At 47.2% G+C, this 24,860-nt stretch overlaps 1 protein-coding gene across 1 annotated transcript in view; it reads left to right on the forward strand.

Moving 5' to 3' along the window:
* GALNT17 (polypeptide N-acetylgalactosaminyltransferase 17) overlaps positions 1 to 24,860 on the forward strand; it is a 448,716-nt gene that overhangs the window by 237,127 nt on the left and 186,729 nt on the right. Inside the window, exons 4-5 of the mRNA XM_067705964.1 lie at positions 15,325 to 15,499; positions 19,956 to 20,153. Coding sequence (XP_067562065.1) covers positions 15,325 to 15,499; positions 19,956 to 20,153 — 373 coding nt within the window. The remainder of the gene's footprint in view (positions 1 to 15,324; positions 15,500 to 19,955; positions 20,154 to 24,860) is intronic.

Below are 24,860 nucleotides of genomic sequence, written 5' to 3' on the forward strand. Positions count from 1 at the left end.
TGCTGTTCTGATGAGTGAAAAATGGCATATCATTTTTAGATCTGCATTTTGTGAATATTAGTGATATTGAACAGTTTTTCATACATTTGACCATATTTCTTTTTTAGGGATTTGCCCATTAATAATGACACTCATGTTTTTTCTATTGGAATATTTATCTTATTAATTTATAAGAACTTTGTATATATTTAAAAACTTTTTACATTCATTTCATAGATAGTTCTCTCAATTTGAGCTTTCACTTTAATTTGTTTACAGTATTTTTAGACAAGCCTAAAGTTTACATTTTTATATAGTCAAATCCATCAGTCTTTTCCTTTAGTAACATCCTAAGAAAGTTATTCATGGTCCCTAGAAGGTTCAAATATTCATGCATGTTTTCTTACAGGTAAATATTTCTTTTCAAAATAAATTCCAACAGATTACATATTTTTGTATCAGGTGTGAGAAAGTTTTAACCTAGAGACCCTTGTCTCAAAGTATGGTTATCTCGATGTATTTAATAATTCATCCTCACCACTTATTTGAAATATCCTGTTTTCGTATGCTAAAATATTTTACATTTGGAAACATTGAGGCTGACTCACATGAGGACTGATTGGTTATGAAGGAGGGTAAAGAGGAGGGAGGGGTCAAAGAGGACTCCCAGGGTCCTGGCTCCGGTGACAGGACAGGTTGCTGCCATCCACTAAGATAAGGAGTACGGTAGCATAGGTTTGGGAGAGGGATTGAGTTCACCGTTTGGATATGTCAAGTCCAGATTCCAGGGAATTTTACTGTGCCTTCCAAACTGAGGGGTAACTTTAGCCATCAAGTTGAAATAATATTAGAAGCTTCTTCGTTTCCACTGTTACAATCTTTAATACATAAGATTATATATATAATACATGTCTTGTCAATAGTTTTTAACTACTTTTGAAAAACTTTCTTCCTCTTTTCCTTAGGCAATAGTATGTGGAGGTCTTGGCCAAGTCACCTACCTTTTCTGAGCTTGAGTAAACTGGGGATGATAGTGGCTTTTATGCAGGGTTTAAATTACAAGCTTTCGAGGTAATACTTGTAAAGCATGTAGCACAGGTCCTGGCAGTATAACAAAGGGCATAACTGTTGAGTGCACTTGTGGTGGTATTTGATTTGCCAGCTCCAGCTTATTCCTCAACATTCTACTTCTGTGTCACTTCTGCTGGGAAGCCCTCCTGGATTTCCCAGGTGTGGCTGGGTTGGGGGCCTCTGCTCCCAGGCATCAGTGTGTACTTTGGCACAACACTTGGCTCACTGAATTGCCTCTGTGCACTTGCCCATCTTTAAACTATAAGACCCTTGAGAGCAAGAACCATAGTTCCTTCTGTGCTACGTTCCCAGTGCCTTGCACACCAAGTTATAGGGATCACTGAATACGTTCCTTTAAACGGCATGTGTGCAAAGTGTTTCTTTCTACTTCCACTGGCATCATCTTGGGAGTTTTTGTATTTGGCATTGTTGTACGTATCTTGGCTTCAATACTCTAGTTGTTTTGATTTAGGTCCCCCAAACCACCTATCTCCAATCATCATGATTTGCATCTCTCGATGCTCTTGGTGGCTGTAGACCTTGTCACTAATATTTCCCCGTGGAGCAAGCACACCTGATCAAGGTCTTCTCTTGGTTGGTATGTTCAACGGTTGAAAGAAGGATGGCTCAAGTTAGAACTTTTTTCAGTGGAAGGTTCAACCCTCTGGGCTTTCAAAAGGGATTTTGGAGAAGGCATACGGACACTGTTTGCTTTTCTTCTTGGTTTATAACTGCAGAGATAGGAGAGGTCTTGTGTTTCAGGAAGATAACACTTTTCCTGTGTTGTCGAGGCTCTGAGTAAAGTAGCCAAGAGACACCTTGTTATCACACAGCTCCACGCTGGGCCAGGCTTCCTTACTGGGACAGCATCTGCCTGCCTCTCCCCCGCTTGTAAAGAGCCTTCCTGATTGGAAATAATGCTTGTTTTTGTCCCCAACCAGATCACTGCAGTGTGACGGCATTTGCTCCGTGGGTCTGTAATCACAATTAGGTTGTGCGTTTACATTCCTCCCTGTGTATTTTAGGCCATGGGGAGGAGAGGAGAAGAAGGAGTGTGTATATTTTTACACAAGAGATAGTGTGAGAACCCCGGCTAAAGCTTCGTACGCTAACTGGCTTAAAAAAAGTGATGACAACAAAAAACCTTGTTATTTTGAAATAATTCTAGATTCACAAAAAGTTGCACAAAGGTACAAGGGGTCTTATGTGCCCTTCACTTATTTTCCCCCACTGGTAACATCTTGCTAAACTCTAGTGCATTAATCACAACCTATAAATTGACTCTGGTGCGATCCACAAATTGTATGATCAGAGCTTATACCGATTTCACCAGTTTAACGTGTGTGTGTGTGGGGAGGTGTTTCTATACAATTTGATCACAGGTGAGATTCCCCACAGTTCAGGTACAGAACTGCCCCATCACCGCAAAGCTCCCCCATGCTACCCCTTTATTACCACCCAACTCCCCTTACCTCACCCCTAACAACCACTAGTCTGTTCATCATCTCTAGAATTCTGTTATTTCAAGAATATTCTGTAAATTGAACCATAACCTTTGTGATTGGCTTCTTCCTTCTGCACAGTGTTCCATGGTGTGGGTTTACCAAGTCTGTTTAACCCTTCACCTGTGAAGGACATTTGGATTGTTTCAGTTTGGGGTTTTTACACATAACGGTGCTATGAACATTGGTGTACAGATGTTGGTGTGAAAATAAAGTTTCATTTCCTTGGGATAAATGCCCAAGAGCCCCATTACTTGAGTTGTGGTAGACACATGTTCAAGCAAACTTCTTTGGTCATTTAGTCCATTTATGTGACACTGTGTCTTTAAAAATCTGATTGGTTTTTTTATCTTCCAGCCCAGCCTCCAGTGGAGGAAAAGTTTCTGTGTTAGTCTTGGTGACCTTGACTATGATACTAAGGGGAATGGGTTGCATTCCTGCAGAATCAGGAGTAATCCAAAAACTGTGTTGAAAGTGATCAGATTTTGAGCTCCCATTAGGTAACACCCAACAATATAAGGTCCTGGAGGGGCTGATACACCCCAGGGATGGGCATGAGGCTGACCCAAGGGAAAGTGAGACCCAGGCACTCAGACATTGTCAGGTTTCTCTGTCCCGGGTCTCCACGGTCTCTGAGCCCTTCTGTTCCCCTGTCGGCTTGGGAAGCCTGGCCACCTCCAGTTTTCCAGGCCATCTGGAGGGAAATATGGCTGCAAAGATAGCCCAAAGTTGACATTGTAATTACAGCTTCAGCCACTTTAGGGAGACAGGACCACCTCTCCAGGGGAATCCCAGGGAAGGGAACTGGTGCTCTAGTTTGGGTCACATACCCTTCGTCGGACCTGTCAACTGTGGCCAGGAGGGCAGGGTCATGCATAGAACTACCACACACCAGTAACCATGGAGGAAGTCTTCAGAAATGGAGGGGGCAGGGTGGACAGGCAGACGATGGACCCCAAATGTTGTAACAACATCCATGAGATTCGCACCTGGAGTTCCCACAAGTTGGGGAAATAAATGAGGCCTTTGAGAAGGATGTGGAACCTGAGTTGGACCATGAGAGACAGTTAGAACTTGGACATGTGGATGGGAGGAAACAGCAGTGGGGGGAAGTAGACAAACCCGGATCTCAAGGCACAGGTGCTTGGGGCATAGAGAGGGAGGCGTGCAATGGGATTTGACATGTAAGAATTGATGGGTGGATTGGAGTTTCAGAGAGAGAGTCCCAGTCAGAGATGGAGGATCTTGCTGGGCCACGGGATTGAGGAGGGACAGCTTGACCACGTCCCGTGACAACGCTGAGCAGCCGCAGAGCAGGAGGGATTAAAAAAAAAGGCTCCTTGAACAGCCTAGCCCAGGCTGGAGATCAGAGAAGCTGACAGATGAGACAGAGGGAAGGGTGGATTAAGACCTAGAGTCTGTCATACAGAGTGAAGTAAGTCAGAAAGAGAAAGACAAATACCATATGCTAACACATATATATGGAATTTAAGAAAAAAAATGTCATGAAGAACCTAGGGGTAAGACAGGAATAAAGACACAGACCTACTAGAGAATGGACTTGAGGATATGGGGAGGGGGAAGGGTGAGCTGTGACAAAGTGAGAGAGTGGCATGCACATATATACACTACCAAACGTAAAACAGATAGCTAGTGGGAAGCAGCCGCATAGCACAGGGCGATCAGCTCGGTGCTTTGTGACCACCTAGAGGGGTGGGATAGGGAGGGTAGGAGGGAGACGCAAGAGGGAGGAGATATGGGAACATATGTATATGTATAACTGATTCACTTTGTTATAAAGCAGAAACTAACACACCACTGTAAAGCAGTTATACCCCAATAAAGATGTAAAAAAAAGGAAAGGTAAAAAAAATAATAATAAAAATAAAATAAAGTAAAAGAAAAGAAAAGAAAGCCCAGGGGTTGGTGGCAATATCGTCAGGAAGGCCAGCCATGGCCATTTTCACCTTTGTTCCCCAAAAAGTGGTGTTGGAGCTTTAATGTTATTTTCTTCGAAAAGCGAGGTGGATCCTTGAGTTGGCATTGCCAAGAGTACCTTTAGGTCACTTTAGCTGTGAGCTCTGAGTTGCTTACCGGGCAGAGGCTCTGTGGCCTCAGGCTGTGCTGTAGGGTCTGGGAGGGACTGTGCCCGGCACCTGCACACAGTTTGGAACAAATCTTTTCCTTTCCTCTTACCCTTAGGGCAGGATGGCTGCCTTCTGAATCCTGAGGGCCAGGTCCAGCCTGGCCGCTAGCTTCCTTGTCTTACACATCAGATGTCTGGTCTCAAGGGGGCCTGACACCCTGTAGGATGTCAAGAAACGCCGGATTGGGCAGCACAAATGCAGAGGGGCTCTGACACTCCCTTTCCCCTCCTGGGCACGACTCCATGGTGCTAACTGAGCACGCATCTCCTGGAGTCTTGACCACGCCCTTTGACACTGGGAGATGGTCATTGATATCCATTTTAAAAAAGAAGTTCAAGTTCAGAGAGGGAAGTGCTGTAATCCACGGCAGCGCAGCCAGAATTTGCAGGAGCCGGGGCTCCAACTCAGCCATCCTCGTCCCGGAACCAGGACTCTGGGGCCTCCTCCCTGGGGACTGTCACCTCCCTCTGTGCTTTTCCGCTTCCTTCCGGTTTAAGACTCCCTCCCCCGCAGCCCTCCTGTCCCCTTACCAGATTCATCTCATTGTTTCCCAAGACGTGTCCACTCTCCCTTCAGTATACAGCGACACACGCAATAAAAAATGAGTAATCATTTTAACATCTATCGAGTGCTTCTGTGTTCCTGGCACTGAGCTAAGCGCTTTGCATGCATCCACTTATTTGATCCCCCAAACAGCCCTCTCAGGTAGGGACCAGTATTATCCCTATTAACTGTTTACCCTGACATCGTGCAGCAGCTCACGATGAATGCTCCTGACCAGGTGCGTCACTGCCTCTCAGGTGCCCCCAGGCTCCGTGTAGGAGCGCAGTGATCCACAAATGCACGTGGCCCCAAGGTACCCTCCCTCCCAGAGACCTCTCCGTTTTCATTCTTTTTCCACCTCAGAACATCCCTGCTCTGTGCACCCTGGGAGTACTTTTCGAGTCTTCAGTCCGAATGAGGGCCCCGTGTGTGACCGTCAGGTGCGGTGATGGTTGGGGATCTGCAGAGCTGCTGTTCAGCCGGCACATCCCGGCGTGGCCTTACAGCTCGCATCTGTTCTGACCGGTCATTGCCTGTCTTTGGCTGTTCTAGATCTTGATCGTCTCCCCTGGGCTAGAAGAGACATGTTAGGTTCTGCAAACCTCTTGGACCCTAATCAAAGCTGCTATTTATAGAACATTTTCGTGCTACCTGACACCTTCACCTGCACCAGTTTTTGGTGAGCGTGCATAAGCATTTTTTTCTTTGCACAGGACCCATACTGCCTTTGACCTTGGAGAATTCAGGGCTCTGAATACAGAGGTCCCCAAAATACTGGAGAAAGGGAAACTGACCAGAGGCTGTACTCTACTTATTCCATTCCTGGCTGCCAGCTGCACTTAAAGAAAACTCCAAGAAGTGACCAAGCGCCACGCTGTGACCCTGTTCTCTCCAGGGTTTCCTGTTTCCTGTGTGCCGTTTTGCTCCCCCCGAGCCCCCTTAATGACGGTGACTTTGGTTATTTAAAGGAAGAGGATTGCCAGCTTCAGAGCGTTCAGAATCAATATCTCAGTAAATAAGAAACATAATGAAAGAAAAACACACTCCAGGCTGCAGACAAATTTTATCGCTTAAATTCACATGTTATTATTAGAATCAGCTGCAAGTACCGGACTTTCAACTGCCTTTTGATGGGGTGAGATAGGGGAACGCTCTTAATTTGGGGGAGCAATCTGGAGGCACCCCTAGAGGCATTGCGGTGTTTTCCTGTTGGTTTGGGCTCCTTGTATTTATTTTTTTTTAAAGATGAAATTTAAATGGAAGAAGCGGTGGAGAGGAATTTCTTAACAAAGGAGTTGAAAGCAGAGATGGCTTTCCTTTTCAAAGCCCCTCTCCTGAATGCACAACTCCGTGTGATATATTTAGTTTAACACCTCGGTATTTTGCACCTCACATCTTTTTTCTTGCTTCTTTTTGTCTTTCGCTTTCTTTTCTCCTTGCTTTGATCTCACTATGGAATCGCCTTTAAAATGCTTTCATACAGAGCAAAAACATCCCTTTTTAATCTCCCCCATTCTTCCCAAAATTTCTGGCTCTCGCCTCACCTCTTTTTCACTCCTGTAGTCAGAAAATGCATTATTTAAGTCCACAAAGCTGAGCGATGCCCAGAGAATGAAACATACAGTATAGACGCCTTCTGGGTTATTTCGTCTTGGGTTTTTACACACTCGCCAGGTCCATGCAACGGAGCGGTGGGCGTGGCAGCGGAGGGGAGGGGCGTGGCTCTTACGTCACTGCTGTCCCTTCAGAGTTTAGTGGGGTTGTTTGGAGGAGTTTGAAGTTCAGCCGGTTATCCTTGTTACCCCCTCCCTTGGAGCCTCTCAATCAGCCAGGGGGGGCTTCTTCTCTGGAGAGGGCCAACCACTGTCAGTGGACGGATGGCTGGAAAAGTGTGCCCAGAGCAGAAAAATGGGGGCTTCAGAGTTCCAGAGAGAGCCAGTTCCTGGCCAGGCCTGAGTCAGGCCTCGACTTCCCACGTTCAAGGCTGAGTTCTGCACGAGCAGATGAACGACTTCAGTTTTCACGGCCTTGCATCCGCAGGAATCAGGCAGAATGACAAGGAGGGCAGGCATGCCGCTTATGAACTGTGTGACTTTCAGCCGAGTGCTTACCCTCTCTGGGCCTCAGTTTCTTTCTCCATAAAATGGGGATCATAATACCCCTTACCTCACAGAGTGCTGATGAGGGTAGAAAGAGTTGCCAGAGGTAAAGCAGTTACAACAGAATATCCTTAATTAGGATTCAGTAAATGTGAAAGCAAAACTCGAGGAATTTTACGGGTTTACAAGAGAGAGCATTCTCGAGTTAAATACGAGAGGAGAACTCATCTGAGTAGTATTTTGGAGCATTTCATGATGAGCTGACATTTTTAGTCAGCTTTGGCTAGCAATTAGGGGATATCAGTATTTTATTATAGATACAGACAAACATAGTATTTGAAATGTTTGAAAAGTAGTGATTGTCAGCCAAAGAGCAATTTTGCATCCAAGAAGCCCGCCTCACAGGGTGTACTCACCTTGAAGCTATGGAAACTCATGATTGGGGCCCCTCGCTTGTGTGGAGGCGGCAGTGGGTAGGGAGCCTAACAGTGGTTCACAGGCCTGTGGGTTTTTGTAAAATTTACAAAAGAGATTTTTTTTTTCGTTTTCTTAAAGGGGATCCTTCAGATTATATAAACTTCAGGTCCTTCAAAGCCCAGATTCGTTTCTGGGACTTAACTAACTCCATCTGACAGATAGAAACCCACATATTGCATGAGGTTTCTCCCCCTTCCCTTTTTAAATTAAAAAAACATTACTTAAAAAAATGCATTATTGATCTTTGGCCACTTTTATGCCTTTAGTTTTGGTTAGTTATTTCAGGCATAAAGGTATTCTCAGGCATGCCTGAAAATCCAGGTGTTCTTAATCTATTTTTTGTTTTCTTTCAGTGGCATCATGGCTGATTCACATATTAAAAAAAAAAAGAAATCTCAAAAAAAAGGCACTGCAGAAATGTAGGGCATCGTGCCTAACGGCTGCGCTGAATCTGTGTTAAGGACCGTGTTTTTTCCCTCTGCTGACTTAAAGTCCCCAAGTATGGTGAGCTGGAAGTTTCCATCAGGGATGGGGAGAAAGGCTGGTGTCAGGGGGGACACTGGGGGTGTGAACACAGATCCATGGGTTGGATCCTCCCCTCTGAGAGGCTAGAACCCCCTTTAATGAGTCCAGAGGGGCTTTGCAAAGAAGCTTCCAGTGAACCAAATTACCAGAATGGGGATCAGAAAAGCTAATGGGCAGCAGAACAAGAATCAGACCTTCAGTAAGGCCTAGGGATTTAAATTCACACTCAAAAAAAATACTTCAGCCCCCGCCCCTTCAAAATCGACCAGGGCTTACAGATACAAAAGGCCGCATCTTGTATGATTCTATTTTTATGAATTATCCAGAAGAGGCCAAGATGGAGAGCAGATTAGTGGTCGCCAGGGGCTGCGGGGAGGGCAGGACACGGAGAGTGACTGCTTAATGGGTGTGAAGTTTCCTTTGGGGGTGATGAGAAGTTCTGAAACTAGATAGCAGTGAAGGTTGCACCACACTGTGAAAGCACTTAACGCCATTGTACACTTTAAAATGGTCAAAAAGGTTAACTTTATGTGTATCTAACCACGGTAAAAAAACAATGAAAGAAAAATCAGGCAGTGCATTTGAGAAGTTCTGGGTTTGTGGGAGAATCATCTGGAGTGCTGGGTCAACCCCACCGAAGCCCACTAAATTAGAACTGCCTAGGGCAGCCCGGGAACCTGCGTCACCTGCCAGGTGATTCCTAGGTAGAGCGGAATCTCACATTCTGAGGAACTCTGGCTTTGAGGCAGGCGGGGTTTTTTTTTTTGTTTTTTGTTTTTAATTGGAACATGCCATATGTGCTGTTTTCTCATCCCAGCTGTCACAACCCATGCATTCCCAGCGAGCAGCATGCCCACACCTCAGCAGCTGTTGGCAGGGAGAACTGTTGGTTCTAAGTGGCTGTGATGGTGATGGTGGCACGGATGGCAGCAGAAGCAGTGTTGGTAGAATTGTACCACTTGTCATTGTAATAGATTGTGGGAGTGAGAGCAGAAGCCAGGAACATCAGGGGTCCTTGTCAAGGGACTAATGGTGAGGTTGCTGTATTGGGGCAACCTCAAGGGGTTGAGGTCATCTCCAAGGGGTTCCATCTTACAGACAAGGCGGAACAAGAAGGCCCAGGCAGTGGGAAAAGCAGAGACAGGCGGTGGCCAACACCGGGATTCTGGAACGTCTGCCCAGTTCGCATGAGACCTATTCTGTGCACAGGGGTTAATTCGTCACAGGTGGGGTTGGATAGGGGGTCAGCTCTAAGTCAGAGCTACTCCAAGTGCGTTCACCAGAGCAGCAGTGGCAGCCTCATGGAGCTCGTTGGAAATGCAAGTTCTTGGGCCACACCCCAGACCTACTGGTGATTTTCACGCAGGTTAAAGTTTGAGAAACACCATCTAAACTTAGACTGATTCTCTTGAGTCTCCATACCTTGAGGAGAATTACAACGTTCAGTAAGTCTCATCAGCAAGACTTGATAACTCGCGGGTTAAGAGGTACGGATGGGGCCCAACCCCGGACGGTGTGGCCACTTCCAAGCCCACGTCTGTGTGGTACCCAGGTTCATGCACTAGTTTTGCGAGCAGGTGGAGATGCCTTCTATGTCCACACTTTTTTCTGAGCAGGGTTTAGAGACAAGAGACTAGGCTGATGTTTTATTCTCTAATATCTCTGGAATTGTGCGATCTGGATATAATTCTGTAATAATGTTTTTTGCTTTAGTTCTCACTGTTTGTCACTTTCTTTCTGTCAACGTCTACTCCTTAAGCCTGGATGACAGGCGGTCCTTTTATTGTTAAGGAGTAGATATATCTCCCGTCTGGTCCCTTCCAGTCACGGGCAGTGGTTGCCTTTCCCCTCTTGACCCTCAAGTGCTACTTACCAAAACCTTAAGAAACACAAGCATTCCCAAATGGCTCTAGACCAATTTAGTATTGGATTTCATAACATTGGTAGGTAAACATTTATTTTTGCAGAAGTGAGTTTTTGTTTTCTTCTCTGAGTCTGTAGGTGAGAAAAATCGTATGTAAAATGTTTTTCTTAGCTGTCATTATAATGTCCAGGAATGGTTTCATCTGTTAAGGATGATAAAGGATCTTAGGTGATGGGTGTGACATTTCTTACCGCTGTCAGGTTGAGAATTTGTTTCCTTCCATGGTGAGTCTGGAGGCCTTGTTTTTATTCAGTTAACTCGTGGGCTTTCTCACTTTAAAGCAACTTTGAAATCTCAACACCCCAATGCCCTCAGGCTGTCACAACTCTGTTCCACCAGGACCAGCCTTTCTGGAAATCTCTCCTGAGCTGCCCTACTCATCCACTTCTCCCTAAGCTAACCTTGTCCCCGAAGGGCCCAGCTGCGTCCAGAAGGGAATTCTTTTTTCTCACTGTTCCCATCAGGAAGCTACTGTTTGTCTAGATCAGCGGCCTGTTCTCAGCTCTCATTTTCTCTAACTCATTTGATTTCCCTGACACTGGATGTTGAATAACTCTTTGAAAACAGGGATTGTGTCATTTTCAACCACGTAGGCGCTCTATAAATATTTATGAAATGAATGCACAGATTCTTCTTTTGGAAACTCTACGCTTGATAGGATTCTGCCCCTGTGATGCTGTTTCTAGCCCGTCTTGTCCTCTAGCTCTGCTTCCTGCCTCCTGGATGCACACGTTTCCCAAAGTGGGGTTCTGAGTCTTCTTCTGGAACTCTCACTCCCTCCTGTGCCATCGTCTCTCCCCACCATGTCCCTGACGCTCTGTGCCCTGTCTTCTCACTCTGGACCATTATCCTGCTTCAGCACTCAGCCCCCAAAGGTCTGCTAGCCGCTCAACCTGTCCCCAGGTGAACCCATCAACTTCCGCTTCTCTTCTTTTCCTCTTTTCTGATTAATGGCATTTTCCCAGTCTCCCAGACGCTAGTGACTGTCGCCTCAGCAGATCCAGTTCCACGCCTGTGTTTTGCTGTGTGCTTGTGTATTCTGGAGTAGTGAGAGCACACGTCCAAACCTGCTGATTAACTCAGATACGACCTTCTCCTTGGACACCCGCAGCCAAAATCATTTCTCCCTTTGTGACCTTCCCCCCGACCCTCCATCACACTTTCCCTCTACGACCATTTTTCTTTGGCCCTTAGCTCCTCAATATTGGAATTTTTTGAACATGTCTCATCTCCTTGCCCAGATTGTAAGCATCTCAAGGGAGTGCTTGTGTCCGAATTGATTTTAAATCCAAGCCGGGGCACAACCCAATACATTATTGGGTCCAGAATCACATACAGGGATTGGAAAATGAAGCCTTCTCAGTGTCTCTTGTTCTCGAGCCCTGCTAGTCAGATGCTGGCATCTCCCTTCGTGTTCCCATGAAAGATCCCAGGGCGTCACTTCAATTGTGTCTGGAACAATGTGTCACTGAATCTTGAAAGATGGAGGCTGGTGACTACTGCTATAAAATGATGGTGCCTGGAGTTTAAAATGATATTGACTAGCTAGAAGGATGTGCTCTTGTTCATGGGGTATTATAAAATGAATCCATGTGAATAATATTAATAGACCAATTAGTATCAGAAATAAGATTTTGAATGCATGTCAAGGGCTTTATATGTAAATCTTATTTATTCTTAGCAACCATAGGCCAGTACCAAATGATGAGGCATTATCCTTTTATCCCTTTAAACTTTTCAAAGCACTTTAATATTCATATCCCACTAGCCCGGAGATGTTGAAGGGCAGTGGTAGCAAACCTCACTCTTTTTTGCCAAACTTGTAAATGCCTGTTTATCTCTCTCCTCTCAAGGCTCAGTCACAACCGCTGAACAAAGGTGGAGAGCACTTGATACTTAGACATGGTGACCGGCATGGCTGGGACCTGACATCCAGTTGCAGGGCAGAGCACCTCAGGGTCCCAGGTCGCCTGGCAGCTGAAGGTCAACCATGCCTGCAGGTCCCTGTCGTGGCACCTGGCACTCAGCGTCCAGAATGTTCTCCCTGAACTTACAGAGATTCTTGAGACTCCTGCCATCCCAGGCCAACCCTAGAGGGTGAGCAGGATTCCCACCGTATTATTCTGTGGGTCCATTGACTTGATTTTAAATCCAAGCCGGGCACAACTCAATACATTATTGGGTCCAGAATCACATACAGGGATTGGGAAATGAAACCTTTGCCTTCCATGGTGTGTCCCTCATCGCCTGCCCACCCACCCAGCACTCGAGGGGAGTAAATGAAAAACCAAGCAAGCATGGCCCGTCCAGCCTTCTTGCTAGCATTCTTGTTCCAAGAAATTTAATGAACAGACGGGAAAATGCAGCCAACCTTCAGTCAGGAGATGGTCTCTAAAAGCTGAAAATTCTTTGGGTCACCCCAGTCCCATGTACCTGGCTGAGTGAAGAATTCGACGGTCCCCACAGCCTGGCTTCTGCACCAGGCCCCTCACCGGCTCTGGGATGATGGCAAAGATGATAGCAAACCGGGCAAAAAGACAGACAATAGATAACTTACTGAGGGTGTAATGCTACCTGCCAAACATTCAAACTCAGTGGTTCTCAAAGTGTGGTTCCCCGTACCCAGAGCATGGGTGCCCCAGCCTAGACCTTCTGAAAGTGAACTCTGTGGGCGAGGGACCCAGCAGTCCATTTCAGCCCCTCCAGTTGACGCTGTTGGTGGCCTCCAGTTTGAGAACCAGAGTTCTGGTTTACAGGCCTATTTCTCCATCTTGGACATGGCTTCCTCAGGCTCCCTGGGCTGCTTTGCCCTAAACTTATATTGAGGGAAAGAGGGAAGTTAATTACTCATATCAGCTACTCCGTGTTGAGCGTTTACACTGTGCCAGGGATAATTCTGAGCATTCTTGAATTTATGAACATCTGTAATCCTCACCACAACCCTGTGGTATCCATACTGTTGCTGTCAGCCCTCAGTATCCCTGGATGTGAAGCCTGCAGGTACAGATGACCAACTGTAAGGGACTTGAACATCTGTGGATTTGGTATCCCTGGGGGTCCTGGAACCTGCAAATACTGAGGGATGACTGTATTACCGTCCCCCTTCGGTAGGTGAGGGAACTGAGGCACACATTGACTGGCTAAATTGCCCAGGGTCACTCAGGTAGTAAAAGGTAGCACAGCGTTCTGAACCCAAGGCAGTCTGAGTCCAGTATGAACACCCGACCACCTTGTGCCCCCTTAGAGTTTCTGCCCCTTCTCCACCCAGGTTCTATTTTTTTCTCCTTTCCAAACTAATTCCTCCCTGTATTAGTTCGCTAGGGCTGCTATAGCAAAGTACCACAGACTGGGTGACTTAAACAACAACATTTATTTTCTCACTTTTCTGGAGGCTGGAAGTCCAAGATCAAGGTGTTGGCAGGGTTGGTTTTTCCTGAGGCCTCTGTTCTTGCTTTGCCGTCGGCCACCATCTCCGTGTCCTTGTATGGTCCTTCCTCTGTGTGCGTGCTCCTGGGGGCTGTGCGTGTGTTCAAATCTCTTCTTCTTAAGGACACTGCTCAGATTGGATTAAGACCTACCCTAAGGACCTCATTTTAACTTAATCATCTCTTTAAAGGCCCTATATCCAAATATGGTCACATTCTGAGTTACTGGGTATTAGGGCTTTAACAGATGAATTTGGGGGGGGTTACACAATTCAGCCCATGACACTCCTGTTCCCCCACCATCCATGCCTTTAGCTGACAGGAACTACGTCATGTCTCTGTACCCTTGGGGGCTCTTTCACTCCCATCCATCTAAACCCCCCACTTTCTGTACTTGTTCCTGGGTCGCATGGCTGCATCGTTCCCAGGGACAACAGCCATGACCTAGAGAGGGCAGCCTCGACATGCGCTGCAAGTGTATGGCTTTAATTTGCCAGACATTGCTGTGTATAACTAGGAAGTGAGGGGTCTGCACAGTGTCCGTAAATACAGCCTTGTGGGTTTTTCTAGAGCAAGGTCAGAGGTGACGATGTCTCCAAAAGTATTGTCTGTGGACCACTCACATCTGAGTCAGCTGGGCTGCTTCTGGACCCCCGAGGCTCTCCGAGGGCGCATCCTTGGAGTGTGCATATCTCAGAATCCTCTCTCTGTCAACCCTTCCCTGTCCATCCTTCGACACCTGCTGGTTTTCCCCCAATTTTACTGAGATATAATTGACATACAGCACTGCCTAAGTTTAGGGGGTGCAGCATAATGATTGACTGACATATACTGTGAAGTGATTACCACAGTCGGTTTAGTTAATATTCTCATCTCATATAGATACAAAAAATTTAAAATAATGTTTTTTTCCTTGTGATGAGACAGTGATTCTCAAGTACGCAAAGGTATCCCTTTACGTCTGTGGAATTAGACGCATGTGACCCATGTTTCAGCTCTTCTGTTCCTAGGTTGTGACCTTGGGACAGGTTAGTCTCCCTAAGACTGTTCTTAATTTGCAGTGTGGAATTCATCTAGTTAATTAATGGGATTAATCTAGCAACCACCTAGGGTGGCCGTAAGGATTAAATTAGATCATATAGATCATGCACTTTGTACCACCTGCTGGTGGCAGGAGGGAGTGTTCAAGCCCTGATGGCCTTCTTTCACCATCAAGGTAGCGTTTCTACTGCTGAGCAAGGATTTCTTTCACATCCTGTGACCAAAGCACAAACCCTGTTAATGTTGCATCTAGGGTGTGACTCTGGGTCTGGACCTCCCAGAACACATTCTGTGAGAACCAGCATATGTGCAGATGGAAAAACCCATATAAAATTGATAAACAAGACCCAGGGGACAGTGGGGGCACAGGAATGCTGGCCAAGGAAGGAGGGAGGGTCAGAAAGAAATCCCGAAGGACATCAGTCAGAGATGTCTCCTGAATCACTGGGACCAAGTTGACTTTTCTACTAAAATGACTAACATGCAAAATTTTCTGCAATCTCTGGACTAACTGAAGATCTGTCGGCCTCACGGTGGGTTGGATGCACATTTGACACGTTTACGGACCTTCCTGTGTTTTGTCATTTGTAGAGGAGCTGAAGGCCCCTTTGGAGGAGTATGTCCACAAACGCTACCCCGGGCTGGTGAAGGTGGTGAGAAATCGAAAAAGAGAGGGCCTGATCCGAGCTCGCATCGAGGGTTGGAAGGTGGCCACCGGCCAGGTCACCGGCTTCTTTGATGCCCACGTGGAGTTCACCGCTGGCTGGTAGGTCTCAAGCTGAAGGCTAGAAGCGCTCGGGATTTGCAGCGTGGTCAGCGGGGCTGGAGTCTGGGAGGTGGGCCACTCTGGCCGTTTCCCCTGGGGCGCTGGCGAGAATGGAGAATCTCTTGCTACTTTGCTCGTTTCCATTTCCGGGGAGGGTGGTTGACTGTTGAAAACAAGAGATTCAGTTATAGTTTTACCTACTCAGGCAAAGCTTCCCAGAATTTATGGGATCGTGACTTCCCTGGCAGTCCAGTGGTTGAGACTCCGCTCTTCCAATGCAAGGGGTGAGGGCATGATCCCTGGTTGGGGAACTAGGATCCCGCATGTCATGTGGCCAAAAAAAAAAAAAAAAAAAAAAAATTCTGGGATCATCTTTAACAGCATTTGGAGGAAGGGAAGAGTTTCTCTCTGCCGATGTGGCCCCTCATGTTTCTCCAGGTGAAAAGAATATGAGAGAAATCGATGGGCGTACAGGGAGTAGATTTTGGATGTAAGAGAGTGAAGCGTCAAAAATGCCCAAATCGGGGCCTCCCTGGTGGCGCAGTGGTTGAGAGTCCGCCTGCCGATGCAGGGGACGCGGGTTCGTGCCCCGGTCCGGGAGGATCCCACATGCCTCGGAGTGGCTGGGCCCGTGAGCCATGGCCGCTGAGCCTGCGCGTCCGGAGCCTGTGCTCCGCAGCAGGAGAGGCCACAGCGGTGAGAGGCCCGCGTACCAAAGAAAAAAAAAAATGCCCAAATCAGTCAATGATCATGTTAAAATTAGGTTAGAGCTTTACAGTTATATGATTATTTCTAACTAACCAATGATAAATCAAGTCAGAGGTTAAACCCCTATGCCAGGATTGCTTAATTAGTAAGAAGCAGTATTTAATTTCATTAATAATGTTTATTTACACTCAATGATACCATCTTGAATAAGTTCACGGTACCATATTTGAAGAGCCAATATCCCATCACTAATTACGCCTTAAAATGTCTATTCTTCATTTGAAACAAACTTTAGAATCCTTTTAATGGCCAGAGAAAAGGATGGTCATGCACATGACCACACAAAGGTTTGGAACGTGGGGTCACCGTTACTACTGGTCCTTTCATTTGCACACGGGCATCTGTTGCCATCTCAGACCCCAGTTTTCTTCCTTGCTTTTTCTGCCACCATCAGACCCTGATGCACACAGCTGTAGCTGTGCAGCCCTGACCTCCTCTGAGCCTCACCACTGTTTATCTCTCATAATCATTCTCAAAGTGTGGTCCCCAGACCAGCAGCATCAGCATCACCTGGGAACTTGTTAGAAATGCAGATTCTTGGGCTCCACCCAGACCTATGACATCAGAAGCTCTGGGGATGGGGCCCAGTAAGCTGCTTTAACCAGCCCCCCACCAGGGCACTCTGCTGCTCACTCAGGTTTGGGAACCCTTGAGCTAGAAGCCTTCTGAACAGAAGCCCTTGAATGTTCCGTTGGAGCCTCAGCCTTGCTCTGTCTCACCTTTTCCTCCATATCATTCCCTCCTCATTTCTTTCCTGTCAAAACTGGTGGTACCACCCATGTCCCCATCACTTGATTCTTCTCTCCCCATCGTGTTACTCATCCAAGCCTCCTCCAGCTTTAGCTGGTTTTTCCTCTGTTTCTCACGTCTGCCTTTTCCTCTCCGTTTTGACCTCCACGTTCCCGCTCAGACCTTCAATATCTTTCACTTAAACTAACTGACAAATATTTGCTGGGTGATGAGACCATGTCCCAAAGACCGCTCTAGGCTGTGATTTAGGTGACTGCCTGGTCGGGTTTGCCCAGCACTGAGGGATTTCCCAAAATGCAAGACTTTCAGTAGTAAAATCAGAACGGTCTTGGGCAAAGAGGACAGTTGGTCACTCAGCTGGGGTTCAGAATCTGGTGAGATTTGGTATCCGCCCTCCAGGAGCCTGAGCCTATAGTCTAATTTTGACTGATGTCTGTGATCCAGTCTTAGCCCTTCAGACTCATTTTCCAGACTTCCAACAGAGGGGTGTATGTCCTCATGGCAGATAGACAGTGTGTCGCAACTCTCACTAGGTCACACTGCAGTAACGATCTCTGTCCTGTCCACGTGGCAGATCCGCTGCGGGTTGTCTGTCTGTGGCTCTGCTCCATACGGCCTCTGCGTCCCAGGACCCAAGGAGCACCCCTGCCTAGGATGTACCACTTTTGTAGCTCAGGGAAAAGGATAACAGTTTCTGCTCAGATGTGACATGGTCACACCTTCTGTTGGCCAAAGTAGGTCACATGTCCAAGCTAAACGTTAATTGGGGTTGAGGGAGAGCGTGCCCCTCAGCAGGGAAATACCGCAGGCCTCGGGGTCATCAGCAGGATGTCCCGAGGCAGGGGAGCAAACCGCTGGGAACAGTTGTACGCTCTGTCACAGACTGGGAGACTGAGCTCCTCAGCTTCAGAAGCATGATTTGAACCAAGGTCTTCTGCCCGACACTCAGTAACTTCCCCCACACAGTGACGGCCGAGCTGAATGCTTCTACCTGCAGGGCACCAGACCAGCCTAGGGGAAGGGTGGCCCATCCAAGGAGGCTGTGGAGCTTAGGGGTTGGGCCTAAAGCCAGACCATCCGGGTTAGAAACCTGGTTCTACCTCCAGCTGGCTGTGTGGGCTGGGGCATAACCTCCGTGGGCCTCAGTTTCCTCATGTGTAAAATGGTGATCATAGTATTTGCCTCATTTGATTGTTGCGAGATTTATATTGGTCAGCTCATACAGAATGTTGGGAATGGTGCCTGGCAAGTAGTAAGTGCTTGATAAACATCTGCTATCATGAGCTTATAAGGAAGAAAAACGTGTGTTCAACGATCAGCAAAGACAGCGTGTTATCAGGGTGACTTGAATATGATGGAGAAGATGCTCTAAGAGTTGAGAGGATGGAGAGAGTCTTCTACTGGGGGAAATGAAGGCAGGCTTCCTGGAAGAGGTGGCACTTGATTAGAGAAGCTTGTGTGGGTGGCTAGATTTCCTGCCTGGGCACAAGGGCATTCCTGGAGGAGAACAACAAGAGTGAGGACTTGGAGGGGGCGGAGCTCTGAAGCACGTCTAGAAACCAGGGAAAGTCAGTCCCATTTGGTTATCAGTCTCTAAGGTGTGTGCAAAAGTATCGGAGGCAGTAAATGGCCCAGGGTATATTTTATTGCTCGTTTTAAATAGAAACACGAGATGTGCCAACAGGTAATTCAGTAGATGCAAATGAAAAGAGATGGAATGGAGGCCGAGCGTTCTCATTATTCTTCGAAATAATGCAGAGGAATGGGGTTTTCACTTGATTCCTTTCCAAAGCCTGCGCCCTGTTCTAAGCAGGGAGATTAATGCCCTGGTTTATGAGAGCCATCTTTTCGTTCTTGAATACGGGAAATGATCCCTTCCTACATCTACGTCAGAGACGCACTCTGGCAGGGGTGCCTGACCATCTGCTTTCTCCTAAGCTGGCAGGGCTACACCTTAAACCTGGAGCCAGGTCCCTGCCTGTCGCCTGCTGTAGCCCTGAGCGGGCGGGCTAGCTGAGAGGCAGGATCCTGCCTGCCCTTGCATTCAGTTAGTTCCTGCCTGCCATCCCTAACCCATCCAATTAGATCCCTTTTAAGAAATCAATTAAATAATCAATTAAAACAACTGAAATAGGCACACTCACAAAGAAGCTAGTGAAAGGCTTATTGAAACCAGGCCATCAAGGGCAGAAGTGACCTATTTGGGGAAAAGGCAATTCAGCTCCAGCAGAAAACAAAAAACCAGAGGCATCGGCCAGTGCCTGAGGGGAAACTGAAAACACTGTACAAAACTGTGGGGAGATGCAAACCTTATCAGGAGGGCCTTGATTGGACGGCTCACACTTTTTTATTCTTCCTCGTATCTGTCTAAGCTTTGACTTAGACACTGTTGGTATAAAAGACAGACCATACTTTCCGGGGCAGAAGCCCTCGTGTTCTGAGTCCCTGCTTCAAGCCTCTCATGCCAACGCAGGCAGCACTGTGGGAACCCCACAGGGGTGAGGGCGTGAGCTGCACGTCACAGGGCTCCTTTAAAGCCACCTGATCCAGGGCTTCCCTGGTGGCGCAGTGGTTGAGAGTCCGCCTGCCGAGGCAGGGGACACGGGTTCGTGACCCGGTCCGGGAGGATCCCACGTGCCGCGGAGCGGCTGGGCCCGTGAGCCATGGCCGCTGAGCCTGCGCGTCCGGAGCCTGTGCTCCGCAACGGGAGAGGCCACGACGGTGAGAGGCCCGCGTACCGCAAAAAAAAAAAAAAAAAAAAATCCCCCTGATCCAGCTGGAGCAGCCACTTGGGAGCCCAGTTTCCCTCTGAGTTCCAGCCTGCCCAGCCTTTTGCTACGACGCTTCTATTCATTGTCTGTGGTCTTGGGGTCTGGGCCGGTGGAGGTGCGGGTGAGCCACAGGTGAAAGATTTTATTTCTGCTTCTCTGTGTTTCAGGGCCGAGCCAGTTCTCTCGCGGATACAGGAGAACCGGAAGCGGGTGATCCTCCCGTCCATCGACAACATCAAACAGGACACCTTCGAGGTGCAGCGGTATGAGAACTCGGCCCACGGGTACAGCTGGGAGCTGTGGTGCATGTACATCAGCCCCCCGAAAGACTGGTGGGACGCCGGAGACCCTTCCCTTCCCATCAGGTCTGTGCCAAGCACGCGCTCCAGTGGCTTATTTGTCCCCAGATCCCAGGGGAGAGAGGACCCCACCCACCCGGGGAGAGGGGGGAGGGAGGGGGGCTGGAAGGGACCACTTGAGGATGGAGCTGCAGTGGGGAAATAGCTGCTTTAGGAATTTAGGGTGTCTTTCCACTGAAGTTTTCTTGCTGAGAGAGGACGCTGCATTTTGCTTCTTTCGCTAAAAATTCTCCAGTGCAGCTTATCGAACAGCAGTCCTGAAGGATGGAAATTGATAGGACAGCTCACACTTTTTTTTATTCTTCCTCGTATCTGTTGAACTGTGTTCAGGTGCTTTTAAGTGTTGACGTTTGAAAGGTATGAATTCCTGGGACTTTTTCATACTTGCATGCTTCACAGTCGCCGTGACGCAGGAGCACGTAGAGAAGGACAGTATTTCTATGGTAGCTGGGGTAGCCCAGGGCCTTCGGGCAGCTCTGTAGGATTTTTGCCCCAGGCCCCACCCAGCATCCCTGGAGGTGAGGAGATAGATCCCTCATGTTGTACCAGTTGGGAAGCTCAAATACAAAGGATGGGGAATGAAGTAGGTGGATTCTGATGTCGTATTCGTTTCCTGTGGCCTCTGTGACAAATGACCACCAATTCAGGGGCTTAAAGCACAGAAATGTGCTTACTTTCTAAAGGTACTGCAGTGATCTGAAGTGAGCCTTAGAGAGCTGAACGCGGGGTGTCTACAGGGCTGGGTCCTTCTGGAGGCTGGAGGGGAGAATCCATTTCCTTGCCTGTTCCAGCTTCGGGAGGCTGTTCTCATTCCTCCGCTCACGGCTACATCCCCTCCCTTTCTCCCCCTGCTTCCTTCATCACGTGGCTGCCTTCTTTCCTCGACGTTCCTGCCTCCCTCCCATAAGGGCCTTTGTGATGGCATTTGGGGTCCACATGAATAACCCACGATTGTCTCCCTCTTCTCAAGATCCTTTACTTAATCATATCTGTGAAGTCCTTTTTTCCAGATAAGGTAACATTTGCCGTTTCCAGAGGTTAGGGTGTGGGTTTTGCGGGGGGGTGGATGGGGAATATTGTTCAGCCGACAACAAACGCTTTGACTTTCAGCGAAGATGATACCCGAGTTACAGTTCAGTACTTTCTGTGAGTCCTACGTGAGGGTCAAAACTGGCTTAGTATCTTCGTGGTTCCACGTTAGAAGAGGTGGAAGGGGCCGTCTTACTTTGCCCTCGTTTCAGGACAGTGTTTGTTGGTATAAAGGGGGCAGTTGTGGAACAGGAGTCAGGACTTTTTGCAAGTACCCATAAAGTTCTTTCTCAGTTTATACATTTTTAATCAACCAGAGGAGGATTTTGAGATGGACAGACCCCCCCCCACCCCGTGGCATATTCTCTTATTTTCTGGCACAAATTGAAAGCTGACAGATTGCATTAGGGTAGAGCCACTCACGGGCAAATTTATGCAACAAAGAAGGTAATCTTGGGCTAATAACTTGCTCAGCTGGAGATGTCTCGTGGCTCAGTTCCCAGCCCAGCCTAGATGCTCAGTGTCTTCATGTACTGCTGCAGGGCTGTGCTCTCGGATTTCTGCAAATAATAATGTCGACTCATCACCAAGGTGTTATCTGAGAACCAAAGCGTAACCTTCAGAGATATTTAAAATGTAATGGTTGAGATGACACCCATGAGGATGGCTACTGTATAAAAACAAGCAAAATAACAGATGTTGGCAAGAATGTGGAGAAATTGGAATCCTTGAGCATTGCTGGTGGGAATATAAAGTGGTACAGCTGCTATGGAAAACAGTATGACAGTTCCTAAAAAATTAAAAATAGAATTACCATATGGTCCAGCGATTCTGCCTATGGGTATATACCCCAAAGAGTCGAAAGCAGGGTCTCAGAGAAATGTTTGTTTGTACACCCGTATTCATAGCAGCATTATTCACGATAGCCAAAAGGTGGAGGTAACCCAAATGTCCATCAACAGATGAATGGAGAAACAAAATGTGACATGTACATACAATGAAATATTATTCAGCCTTAAGAAAAAGAAAGAAAATTTGACTCATGCTACAACACGGATGAGGCTTGGGGACGTTACACTAAGTGAAATAAGGGAGTCACCAAAGACAGATATTACATGATTCCACTCATATGAAGTGGCTAGGATAGCCAAATTCACAGAGACAGGGAGTAGAATGGTGGTTTCCAGGGGCTGGGGAGAAGGGAGGAATGGCGAATTATTATTTAATGGTGTAGAGGTTCAGTTGTGCAAGATGAAAAGAGTTCTGGAACTTGGTTGCACAGTCCTGCAAATGTACTGAACGCTACTGAAGTGTACATGTAAAAATGGCTAATTCAGTGCATTTTATGTTATGTGTATTGTACCACGATTAACACAAAATTAATGGGGTGTGCTTAAAGACCCCGTGGCCTTCAGATCTTGAAGCGATGGCTTGACGGTGAGTTTCGTATTTTTGTCCAAGCACTGCTTCATCCCTGACACACAGGGAGGCTGACCTCCAGCCATGACGGGTAAGGGAGTGAAAGTGTAACAGTGGTGTTAGGGACAGAGGAAAAGGAATGGATACAGTGCAGTGCTTTGGGACGCCCGGAACACAGAGCTATCCCCGAGTATGTGAGGCACTAGGCGAAAACTGAGTGTGTACTTTAGGTCACGTTAACAGAGGAGTAATACGCATTTTAAAAGGACTGAAGAAAATGGAGTCGTGATCATGAGTCATTAATATCTCTGATGTACACAACAGAATCAGGTGATCCCTTTTTAATGTATCATAACTTATGCAATGCTTAATTTGTTAATAGTTGATGGAGATATTTAATGGTAGGAAGGACTTTTTATGGCCCTTCTGATGTTATTAAGCAGATACAATACGCTTTTTTTTAATTAACCATTTTATTTTTTATAAATTTATTTATTTATTTTTGGCTGCGTTGGGTCTTCACTGCTGCACGTGGACTTTCTCTAGTTGTGGTGAGTGGGGCTTCTCTTGTTGCGGAGCACGGGCTCTAGGCGCGCGGGCTTCAGTAGTTGTGGCACGTGGGCTCAGTAGTTGTGGCTCATGGGCTTAGTTACTCTGCAGCACGTGGGATCTTCCCGGACCAGGGCTTGAACCCGTGTTCCCTGCATTGGCAGGCGGATTCTTAACCTCTGCGCCACCAGGGAAGTCCCAACAATGCTCTTTCTTAAATGTCAGGATGTGATGGTTCCCCCTCCTCCTTGTGATCTCAGTATTTTAAAAGGAATGATTATTCTGATAAAGGGTAGGATGAAGAGAACTCTTTCACCATCCAGATGACATTAGATTGGATGAATCTTTAGATGCTGAGTCTTCCCAGTAGGCCATACGATATAGGAGATGTTGCGTTAAGGGAATGTATATCCTTTCTGTTTTACTTCTTTTTCTCTTTCTTCCTTTGTAACGCTTTTTTCTTCCTGTTTGGTAAACAGCTATTTCCCAAGGTTTTTCCTCTGCTCTTCTTTGTCTACACCAGGGGTTCAGGCATTGAGAGTAGACAGGTGCTGTTAAAGAGGGGAGAGCCAAGTGTGAGGGGTGGCAGTGGGGACTGAAGAACACATGCCCCGCCCAAGGAGCCAGCAGCTGCCAGCCCCCCGTGATGGTGACGGGAGCACAGAGGGCCGGCGTTGTCAAGTCCTCAGACTTTTAAGAAAAGACACAAATTCAGATCATTTTGTGAAATCTCCTGACTTCTAAATACTGGCAATAAATCCCTCTTCTTCAAAACTATGAGGGCCAAACATGTTTCTAGAGTGGATTTGACCAGCCGGACCCCCAGAATTTGGTCTGTGCTCTATACTTGCTCCATGAAGACCTCAGTCATTCCCAAGGACAGCCTTAGTCCTTGGTTCTCATGCTGGGAGCTGTGGCACCTGCGGTCTGTGGCATTATGGTGGGGCTGAGGGGTTTGGGGAAAGTGTCACTCAAAGCCGTGGAAGAAACATGGCTGGACTTCCTGGAGCTTGAGTTAAGCCATCAGAGATCCCCTGCCGCCTCTGTTGTGTGTCACAGTCCTCTGCTGCCCAGACTCTTAAGTCAAAGACTCTGGGAAGTGCCGACCCCGCTCTCACCTCTGTGCAGAGAAGGCTCTCAACCTATGTCTTAAGCCCCGATTTTTCTCCAAAGTGACATCATCTCTAATGTCGCGTCAACAACCTATCATTAGACCAGTGGAGTTTAAACTTTTTTGAGTCGAGGACCTCTTCGATAATCTAATGAAAGTCATAATCACCTCACTCCTGAGTATGTATGAGTGAACAGAACTTCACATGTAATTTCATGAATTTGTGAGATGCCTGGAAGCCACCTGCTTATTATCCACAGGGCTTATATTAGGAACCACTGCAAGGGAATTCCCTGGCAGTCCAGTGGTTAGGACCCCGCACTCTCACTGCTGAGGGCCCAGTGTGAATCCTTGGTCGGGGAACTGAGATCCCATGAGCCATGTGGCCAAACCACTGCTAGACATTCGACCTGGTTCTCCCAGTGGAAGAGCCTTTCTTTACCGTTCTTTATCAGCTACTAGTCTGTATGCTTTATGAAGCCAGGCCTGTGGTTTTTTCTACTGTAACCCCCGTGACTAATGAGTACTTAGCACTTAGTAGGGATGCGGAAAACATTTAGTGAACAAACGAATGGATGAGTGACATCCAAGGCTCAGAAGAGAAG

The sequence above is a fragment of the Pseudorca crassidens genome, chromosome 15 (assembly GCF_039906515.1).
Source record: "Pseudorca crassidens isolate mPseCra1 chromosome 15, mPseCra1.hap1, whole genome shotgun sequence".
NCBI lineage: Eukaryota > Metazoa > Chordata > Mammalia > Artiodactyla > Delphinidae > Pseudorca > Pseudorca crassidens.